This window comes from Neophocaena asiaeorientalis, unplaced genomic scaffold (assembly GCF_003031525.2).
Source record: "Neophocaena asiaeorientalis asiaeorientalis breed wild unplaced genomic scaffold, Neophocaena_asiaeorientalis_V1.1 scaffold434, whole genome shotgun sequence".
NCBI classification, from domain to species: domain Eukaryota; kingdom Metazoa; phylum Chordata; class Mammalia; order Artiodactyla; family Phocoenidae; genus Neophocaena; species Neophocaena asiaeorientalis.
Window position 1 is genome coordinate 2,237,149 of NW_020175441.1, and position 11,021 is coordinate 2,248,169.

General features: G+C 41.8%; 1 protein-coding gene and 1 long non-coding RNA gene across 2 annotated transcripts in view; one reads left to right on the plus strand and one right to left on the minus strand.

Annotated features, from left to right (window-relative positions):
* CDKN2B (cyclin dependent kinase inhibitor 2B) overlaps window positions 1–407 on the plus strand; it is a 2,789-nt gene extending 2,382 nt beyond the window's left edge. Inside the window, exon 2 of the mRNA XM_024767828.1 lies at window positions 115–407. Within this exon, the coding sequence (XP_024623596.1) occupies window positions 115–375 (261 nt within the window). The 3' untranslated portion in view covers window positions 376–407. The remainder of the gene's footprint in view (window positions 1–114) is intronic.
* Window positions 408–1,101: 694 nt separating this feature from the next.
* LOC112415060 (uncharacterized) lies at window positions 1,102–10,898 on the minus strand. The gene is made up of 3 exons (XR_003006271.1): window positions 10,581–10,898; window positions 9,362–9,489; window positions 1,102–1,238 (listed from the first exon to the last, which is right to left on the minus strand). It is a non-coding gene; the product is annotated as an uncharacterized LOC112415060 (long non-coding RNA).
* Window positions 10,899–11,021: the final 123 nt, after the last annotated feature.

Consider the following 11,021-nt stretch of genomic DNA (forward strand, 5'->3'; position numbering starts at 1 on the left):
AGCTTAACTAGACTCCTGAGGCTTGTAAGAGTCTCTGGATCATGAATAGGTATTTCTTTGAGAAGACTCTACCTGCCCCCACCCCGGTCCTGACCGCTCTGCTCTCTCCGGCAGGTCATGATGATGGGCAGCGCCCGCGTGGCCGAGCTGCTGCTGCTCCACGGTGCGGACCCCAACTGCGCGGACCCCGCCACCCTCACCCGACCCGTGCACGACGCCGCCCGGGAGGGCTTCCTGGACACGTTGGTGGCGCTGCACCGAGCCGGGGCGCGGCTGGACGTGCGCGACGCTTGGGGCCGCCTGCCCGTGGACCTGGCTGAGGAGCGCGGCCACCGCGACGTCGCCCGCTACCTGCGCACAGCCGAGGGAGACTGATGGCGCTTGCACACAGCCGCCCCAAACGATTTTTCTTTACTCTCCAGTTCCTCACCCCAACTTAGTTCAATGAGGTCTGCAAACGTGGAGCGGCGGAAGTCTTCCTGGGCGACCTGATTCCCCGCAGGGAAGGAGGGGCAGACCGGGAAGAAATTTTTTTTCTCTTTTTTTCTCTGGATGCAGCCCTCGACACTCACCGTGAAGTGAAACGCAGAGGTGTGGGGCAAATGGATTTCCAGCGAGATTTAGGAGCCGAATGTGGATTTCCCGGGTTTATTTTTCAGGGTTTTCTGGCGAAAAGTGGCACATGACGAAATCCGCGAAGGAACCCAAGCGCTGCGAATCTTCACACAAAAGATGCTGGGGCGGAGTGGGAGGCGGCGGTGACTGGCATTCGGGTGGGAAGACAGGTGATAACGTTCGCCCCATCGACCTTGAAGGACCCCCCCCCTTTAAGCCCCTACTTCAGGCGTTAGGCCCTGGGGATATGAGGGCAAAGCTGAAGACGGAGGACCAAGCAATGATGACGGTCGTCGTGGGCTCTTTCTTTACAAGCTGCACGGAGCGGAGCAGGTCACGTGCAAAACGCTCCATACTGGAAGCCTTGGGGACTCGCGCCCAGCTACACCGGATATATCTGACGGAGAAGAGAGGACCCGGAAGCCACCTCGAACTTGCCTGCTTATTCTAAAGTCCCCAGGGCAAGGTGGTTCTGAACAGCTCTCCGAAAGGGGCGCTCGTTTGCTGTTGTTAAATCAAGGCGAGATTCTTGCGGCGTTCCAGCAGTCCGCGCACAGGCTGAAGTCGGGGATTGTACCGAGAGCAACTGTAGGTAGGCCGTTAACTGTAACGATTTGTTTAATCTATGAACGGTAGGATACAGAGAGCCCCCTGTAAATTGCCACTTGAAAAGATTTCGTGATATTTTGTACTTCTGGGTGGTTCTTCAATAGCAGTCTTACTTACGGAGACTTTAAATAACAAAGTAACTCGTGGCCCTTGGGAAAGAGGTGAGGAAGAACTACAGCTTTTACACGAAGCTATGGCACAGTAGCAACGCCCAGATTACTTTGATCCTTAACCTATTTATTTCTCTGTTAAATTTTCTGTTTCCTTTACTACAGTCTCAGGGGGTCAAACAATGAAATATTACAAATGTATTTTAGAAGATCCATGCACTTACCCAGTAAATTATCTCGGGATATTTCCCAAAGCGTTGCTAAAAGAGTAGATTGAATATAAAACTGTTGAAAATATATGATGATGGCTCGCGGAATGTCTTAATATCTGCTGAACAAACTAAAGGTGTACTGTCTGGGGATTTAATTTCCAGTGTTGCTTGATACATTACAGCATTGGAATAACTGATATTTCACTGTTTTAATGTAAAAAAATTGAGATTGGACTCCAAGATTTTGGCTTAAAACATGATTCCATTCCTAATTTAAAGAAATTGTGGAATCTGATGACAACCTGATATTAAGGGAAACTAAATCAAGAAAATGTGGTTGGGTACTATAGGGTTCTGTGAGATCCACAGCCATATATATATTATATATATTTGGCAAATATATATATATTTGGCAAATATATATATATATTTGGCAAAACCAAAACATCATACATTATTGGAAAATCAAGTACCACGTGGTTGCACTGAAATAGTAATTTATGAATACATGTAAAAGTAAATTCAGATTTCAAATCCACCTGGTAGGCAGATTTGGTCAATGTGTTTTATCAGCAGCACAAGAAGTATATACTGTTATATCTGTTTAAGATTTCACTTTGAAGGATACATGCAAGCAAATATAGCTCTATATACATGAGCCCTGCTTCTGGCTCTATTTTACAATTACAGAAAAATATACATGTTAATTTCTGTACCTAAATCTAAAATATTACCAAGGTTTGTACACATCTTACTACCTGACCTTCATTGCAAGATCTGGAAGTGAAATAAATTCAGAATTCAATAATGTATTCATTTGGCCTCATTTTTATATTTCCTTTTTCAGCCGAGTGAATGGATGAGAAAACAAGGATGATTTACTATGAAAGCAAAATCTATTTAAAATTTCCTGTGTTCTAATGGCTAAAATTAGTAATTTCAGATATAAGGAATGAAAAATAGATTCAAACAGAGAGCTCAAGATCCATACAGTTCCAAATGGCTTTGGGAAAGTGTGTTCATAGGAATGCTTTATTATATTTTATTTCTATATTATGACAAAAGCAATATGAATATGGTGTCCAGGACCAAATTAGTTCATTTTATGAAGCTAGGTAACTGACCTTCAGCAAATAAATAAAACTAATTTAACTTAGACCAACCACATTGAGATTCTATATTGTCCTTCCTTTTATGGGAAATGTTAAAAACAAACTACTTGTGTGTTAATATGTAGTAGTGAATAGGGATTTTTTTACCACCTCTGCAAGTATCAATTATTTTTTTAAAAAACAAAAGAAATGCTTATTTTCCTTTTATGCTTTATCAGAGGCTAATTATTTTTATGATAGGGTGTAATTTTTCCAACGTTCAAGACGTTGCCACTCTACCAAAAGAAAAGAAAAGAGAAAAGAGCAAGTAGAAGTAGTCATCTTCAAAAATGATAGAAATAATCTTGGAAGCACTCTTGTGGACTGCCTTCTGAAACAAATGCAAAAGCTGGTGTCATCTACAGTCATCTTCTTAGCAGACTAAGAAGTCTGCTTTGGTATTTATGTCAGCAGCTAATCATAACCAAAATCTGACATGACTACTAAGTTTTCACTATCAACAAACTATTTCATTATCTTGTGAAAACTTGAAAAATAAATTTTAGGTTGGCATAATTTCACAGTGTTCAATTACCAAGCTTAAAAAGATGGAAACGGGGAGAAATAAGTAAGAAAATAAGAACATTTTAATTTTAAAAATTACTTGAAGGAGCAACAAGAGTTGAATCACAATACTTTCAATATCTTCTCCTGTTCTATTTATAATCCCAGGGAAGAAAGAGGGAATGAAGCAGAGATTAATTAGGACTTGATTGGAAGGTAGAAAACCTGGGTTCTGGTATTAGTTCTTCAACTAATTCAATATATGACCTACCAAATCATGTGACATGATTAGCCCCAATTTCCTCATCTATATAAGATGCGAGTTGGACTAGATTACTTTTAAGCTCCCTACCATCACTAAAGTTTTATCGCTTTATAAGTTTGTTGCATACATGACTGTAATGGGGTCTTATATTTTATTAGTAATGATTTTGCCACTTTGCTTGTCTGAGCCAAGAAAAGCTATATAAAGGAATAGAGAGAAGAGATGCATTTCTAAATTCTGGAGCCTTGAGGGGTGGGGGATCTCCATAAGCACCACCTCCACCAGTTAGTTGAGAAGTTACCAACAAGTTTGTGGAAACTAGCACAGAAAAGATGCTTTGCAAAATAAATATGTAGTTTAATTTTAAGCTCTTTCTTACTTTGTCTTACCTCTGATTTTTTTTCTGTTGCATTTTGCATTTCTCTCATGTGACTCATAGCCACCAAAAGAATTCACTTCTTTAAGTGAGATAAGCAGGTAGACCCAATAAATTTATTAAAATAATGCTGAAGTAGGTGTTTACAAACTAATGTAAATGCTCTGAAAGAAACAGTGTTTATTAAGTAAACATATAACAAGTGATACTGACCTAAATGAGGTTGGTATAGGAGTTGTAACCAAGATAAAATGTTGGGGGCATTGGAAGGAATAGAAAGTGCAAAGGCACGAGAATGCTAAAATATGTAGAAAAGTCATTAGAAGATGAATAACTCTCTGTAAATAGCTGCTGTGGAGTTTACAGACCCATTTCTAAAGGTCCGTTCTTTCTGGTTTGTTTCCATTGGATTCCATGAAGTTTTAGGTCCCTAAATGTTACCTGGATGATAGTAGGAACCAGCTGGTCAGGGAAGAGCTCTGTATCACCTCAATATCAATACATGTTGATTTATATTACTGTGATTAATATGTAATCCATGCCAGTTACATATTATTTCATTAGTAGCACTGGCTTCAAAGCAGAATTTCCTGTATTACATAATTAACAAAGGGGTGATATATACAAGTTACCATTTCTATAAAGTATTTGTTTCCTTTATGCAAGGAATGCTATTAAAGTCTGAGTAAGGAATTCAAGAGGCCAAAAAGGACTCCTACCATTTGTAAAAGGTGATCCTGAGAAAAGTTTTATAGAAAAATCAAGACAGGAGGGAATGAGCAGTTTCCCATTATTTCAGGCCTGGGAATATTTCACAAGCCCCACCAGTGTGTAGACCATAAGCAGTTTGTTTTGGTTTTATTTGATTAATTCTGTTAAACTACTGATCCATCGTCCATAAAACACCACCATGCCTCTCCTCCTTCTATTCCTTTTGTTACTTTCTTTTCATCTCATTCTCTGCCCTCCTGAAATGGCTGACTTGTATTATATAATTTGAAGTTTGAAATCAATATAAACCAAAGATTTTTCTGGGGAAAAAAAACTATGAAGATGATACACAGACTGTCTAACAGACATCTACGTTTTATTGGAAATTTACAAAGGAACCCCAAACACCTGTTAATGCCCTTCTCATTCAGAAGCCCCTGACATTAGACCTCCAGTAGATCTATAGAGTCAGTGCTGGCACATAAAATGTTTTACAACAGAGTTAAAGTGAAAACTTTAAGACCAATTACAGTAATTAAACCATGGCTCATTTCCCTTTCAAATTTGGCCTTCTCCCAAAATGCATAATCTATTTGTCTATCTCCTCTTTGGAATACTCTATATTATGAAAGGATTGGTGCTACTTCCTTTGAACCCTTTCTTGTGTGACCTCAGGGTCTCCATTGCATTTTAACCAAACGCCACTCTACCTTCTTCTCACTTTACAAATTTCTTCATCTCCTTGCCTTAGCTGAAAACTGGGTCTCCCTGAGAATTCCACTTTCTTCTGACCAGATAATAGTTACTGAGCTGTGGATAAGAGTGGGAGTCAGAACCAGTCATGAGTGTCTGCTGTTCGGGTGGCTTTCAGTATAGTCCTAAACCAGATAGGTAAAGGTTATTCATTGTTCTTCAGTTTTCACTCATCTCATAGTATAAATAATTGCATTTTGTTTTCCTTATCAAATTAAGTTGTAAATAATTTCAGTGTGTGTCATTATGTATTTTATAATATGTTTATAAGAGATAATATATAAACATAAAACAGTAAACATTTTTTCTGTTCACAAAGCCACAGATAGGTCAACAGATTATGACAACACACAGAGTTTTCTTCTGAAGGGTGAATGTTGGAAATATTTATATCCAATGGCTTCTCATTCTGTGGGTTATGAATACTAAGCTCTATCACCTTTCCTAGGGCACAGCAGTACCCTGTACAGTCTCCTATATCTGCTCCCAATATGCCACCTTAGAGTTATAAGCTATAAACTTGCCTAAAATATTTTGTCATCCTCTACTACTCTCTAATGTCTAGACTGCCTTGGACAGTTAGAGATATCATATATGGATCCATTCCAGAGCTGCAGGAGCCTTTTGGTCTGTTTAAATCCCACCTTGAACAGAAGAATTTAATGTCATCCCCTTTCTAGGGAAAAATTACATGACATTTCATTTTACATTCACCCTCAGGTATTTATTATGTCTGTACAATGGTGGTGCTGTCCCCATCAGTCATTTGAGACCAACATATAGGGAAGTTGTTCTCAACTCTGGCTCTCAATCATTCATGTTCTAAATTTTGAATTCACTGACCAACTTCAGGACTACAAAATTAGAATCTCTAGTTTTGGAGCCAAAAATTTCCATAGTTGTTACTCTAAAATTCTTGTTCATGATTAAACTTTCAAACAGTACAGAAAGTAAACAGAATTAATATCTCCTGAAACCTCCCTATCCACCATTCTCACTATCTAGGAGTAACCACTATTTTTGAAAACTTTTAATCAACTTCCCAGAAATATAGGTACACATAATTGTAAACAGCCCTGCCCCAACACACACATTTAGGAAACCATTCTGCAACTTGTTTTTTTTTTTTTTTGATAGTACATCTTTGACAACTTGCATTAGGAAATAAAGATGCACTTCATTTTTTGTATAGCTGCATAGTTTTGTATTTTATGGATAAACCCAAATTTTTAAAAACCAGTCTCTTATTAACAAACATAAAAATTATTTCCTTATTTTTTGCTACTACATATGCTGCTATAAAGAAACTTTTTTTCATCCTTGTATGAGCAATCTGTATCAATTTATAGAAGTGATATTGCTGAGGCTAAAGGTACATCTGTCTCTTTTTTTCTCACACAAACACACACATACCATATATGTCTGCACATATGTGTGTGTAAAATCTTTCCATACTTATGTGTGTATATATATGTGTGTATGTGTATATCTTCATTAATATATATACACGTATATGTGCATATATACTTTTCATACTTAGATGAGTTATAGGAGTGGAACTGCTGAGTCAAAGGGTAATACATATATACATGCATATGTAATATGTATTTTTTTCCATACATATACACACACTACATAAAAGTATACATATTTCCATACATCTATTTATGTATGTGTATATTTGCATACATAAACTCAGTGGAATTGCTGAGTCAAAGGGTATGTATATGCACATACAGTTTTAATAAATACTGTAAAGTTGCCTTCCAAAATGAATGTACCAAGTTACAATAGTATGTAAGAAGATTGTTTTCTGACAACTTTGCCAATGTTATCACTCTTTTTATTTTTGCCACACCTGTAGGTATATGTCAGTGTTTTTGTTACATTTCTTTACTAACCAGTAAAATTGAATATATTTTCATAATTTTTTAACCATTTGACTATTTGAATATCCTCTACTCTAAACTGCCCATTATATTATTTGCTAACTTTTCTACTGGGTTGTTTTTTTACTCATTTATGTATTTATATATTCTAGAAGTTAATATTTTATATGTGTTCAAATAATAGTTTTAAAATCTTCTAGTGTTTTGTGTCTTATACCTTTGGGGTTTGTAGTTTGAGCATGTGCAATATTAGGGAAGTTTCTCACAGAATTTTGATAATCAAGAGATACCTGAGGGAAAAAGCTGGTGTCCTAGGACATCACAGCTAGAGGGTAGTTGGGTGGCATGGCACAGACAAGGTATTAGTAAAATGCCCTCTCCTATCTCTGCCTGTGGGATGAATTTGCTGATCCAAAATAGAAAATCATTTTAAAAAATAGAAAATAATTTTCCTCCATTCAAAAACTCAGCTGCCAAGTCAGTTTTTAGGCCAAAGGAAGAGAGCAAATAAAAGCTCTGACATTCAATGATCCTCTTTCTGCAAAAATGACCCATCAATATTTCACTTCCTATTGACTCTGTTTAGCACAATAGAAAGGGCACAAGGCTTTCAGTCCAAAGACCTTCTTAATGATTCCAGCCCTGACACTTGCTGGCTATAAAGTATCTAAGATTTGAGTGCCTCTAGGCCTCAGTCTTCTCACCTGTAAAGTAGGGTAGTAATCCCAAATTCAAAGAGCCGCTGTGAGGATAAGTAATACAAGTGAAAGTGTGCACAAATAACACTGATCAGCTCTCGATCATACTCTTCTTGAAGAACACAAAGCCAAAGTCATCTGGAATTCCAAACGTGTTTGGAATGCCACAAATTAGTTGTGTTGCTAAAGATTCATCTTCATAATTGTATTTTGCTTAGTCTAATATTAAAATTAGATAGAATTCCCCTGCATACCACAACTAACAAAACACAGGTGTTGGGTAGCAGGAGAAAACCAAGATGGAATTTAAGTTTAAGTTTTAAATTTTATATTCATTGAACACAGAGCTTACTGTATAGTCATCTTACTCAGTGCTCTTACTCAAATGGCATTCCTCTGAAGTGGGTAACTACCCTTATCCCCAGAACAAGTTTGGGCGGAGAGGAAATGGCTATAGGTTAAGCTATACAGGCCCAATCAATACAGAAAGATCACAGAATGTAAACTTGGTTGGGAAACTGAGGCTCAGCAGACCTTTCAGGCATAATAGGATAATGTGAGGTTTAATTTTATGTGTCAACTTGGCTAGGCTGTGGTACCCAATTGTTTGGTCAAACACCAGTCAAGTTATTGCTGTAAAGGTATTTTTTAGATATAATTAACATTTAAATCCATAGACTTTAAATAAAGCAGATTATCCTCCATAATCTGTGTGAGCCTCATCCAATTAGTTGAAGGCCTTAAGTGAAAAGAGGTTGCCCAAGGAAGAAAGAATTCTGTCTCCAGGCTGCCTTCTGACTCAAAACTGCAACATCAACTCCTCCATGGGTCTCCAGCCTGCCTACTTGTCTTGCAGACTTCAGACTTGCCAGCCCCACAACTGGGTAAGCCAATTCCTTAAAATAAATCATACAAGCGCGTGTGCGCACGCACACACACACACACACACAATTGGTTTTGTCTCTAGAGAACCCTGACTAATAATTTCAAGAAATGTGTAATACAGGTTTTCTCACCCTCCCGCACCATGGTTTACTGCCACAGCTAGTAACTCTGCCTGGGTCCAGGAAACCCTTCTCTCTTCCACTTCTCCAGAATCCTTAAATGATACTGTGCTGAAACTGGGCAGCATTTCCCCTCTAGGATGCTTTCTCTGATCCCCCACCTCCTAAAGTACCCCTCTTCTGTTTGCCATAAAATGAAATCCCCTCACTATAATTGTATGTTTTTACTAGTCCATCTCTCTCCTATGAGGTTTATTTTGGGGGTGGTGGTGGAGGAGGGGAATCATAGGTGTGGTGCAAGACAGAGCAAGACCGGCCTTCCACGGAGTTTACATACTAACTACTGACAGACAAACAAGTAAACAATTACTAATGATAACTTCTGTATGGTAAGTGCTTTAGGGGAAAAAAAATACGGTGCCTGGAGGAAGAGTCTCTGAGGGGGGCGGGGGGGGCGGATATACCTGAGAAGCGCCCTGAAGGAGTAGGAGCTAGCCTTGTGAAGAGCCAGAAAGCGCATTCATTCTGTCACAGGGGAGCGGCAAGCAGCCTCAGCATGGAGCCTGGATGTTCCGTAAATTCTGAGGGAGTCCTACAGGAGAGGGGAGAGGTGCATTTGTAAAAGTTATTTAGAGTGGCTATTTAAGCCTGGTCCCTAAGTCTCACTTCAGCCGGCGGGTCAGGAGGCTACATCCTGTGCGGAGGTGAGGGACGGGAAGTGGAAGCAGCCTGCGTGCCGCTGGACCAGGTCTCTCAGTTACAGTACGGTGGCTTGCACCATCCAAGCCTCACTTGCCTCCTCCAGATAGTGAGAGGCTTGGCGTCTGTCTCGCTACGGATCCACTCCTGCAGCTCGGCCAGTTGGCTCGGCCACAAGTAAAAGAAGCCACTTCGAGGCGGGCCACCTTTCAGGCTCCGAAGGCTGGGCCTAGTCCCACATCCTCTCTTACACGCCGGGCCGGCCAGGCCGCGCCTCCAGCCCGCGAGGCTCTCGGCCCATCGAGACTGACTTCAGGCCTGGGAAGTTGGGGCATTGGGTCAGCACCGCCCGCCTGAAAGAGGCGTCCTGGGCTCGACCACTCGCCTTCGGGGGAGCCGGCGAACCAGCGCCAAAGCTCCATCCAGCCCGACAGCCGGAACCCGTCAGTCTGCGCTCTGGAACCCGGCTCCTGCGTGTCCTCAGGCCGCCTCGGTGTCCTCGACTCACCCCTCCTTTATGCGGCTCTTCCCTTTCCTTCCCCCGCTTTTCCTGTGCCGAGTGGACCCCAGCAGCGCGGGGGGGCGGGGGGTATCCAGAAAGAAAGGGTCAGTGATGTGGAAGAAAAGAGGGGGAAGAGGGAGGAGGGGAGGAGAGAGGAAAGGGACCACGCTGAAGAGTCAGGCAGCAAGAGGGAAGGGTGTCGGAGCGCCGGGCGGAAGGAGGAGGAGGAGGCTGCGGGAGGAACGACCAGTGGACGCGGGGACAACGGGAGAGCGGGGAGCAGCCGTGGGGGAGGGGAGCACCGCGGCAGGAGGAAAGAGGAAGAAGCGTTCAGATGCTTCTCTGAGCGGGATGTTAAAACCGAAAATAAAAATTGCCTGGTGAATGGACTGCCGGCCTAGCCCAGAGCCCTCCGCAACGCGGGAGCAGGCAGGGGAAGGGGCGCGCCGATCCAGCAGGGGTTGGGGTTCGGCTCCGCCTACCTGGTCCGGCGCGGGGCCCGCCGCTCCAGCGGCGCCAGCGCCACGCAGTGTCCAGATGTCGCAGCAGTTTCCTTTAATTTCGCTCGTTTCCCAAATCGAGAAGTGGAGTATAGCGCCATTTCTTTAAAAACTGACATCCAGCCTCCTGAATGGCGGATAGACCCATGAGATAAATTTGCTTTTTTTTTTTTCTTTCTTTTTCTCTTTTAAATAATCCGGTTTGGAGAAAGGAAGAATCCCCAGCGTGGGGAGCGAGGAATAAAGGAAGGGGGACAGGGAAGCAGGGACGCGAGCTGGACCGCGGCGGTTCCTGATATGGCAGGGTCAGGTGACGGATGTTGCGAGGGGGCGGGCTGCCTGGAGATGCGTTGTGGCGTCAGGACCTTGAGCTGTCACCGCGTGGGGCGCCCGCGCGGAGGGTGGGAAGGTGGCGGCGCGGGC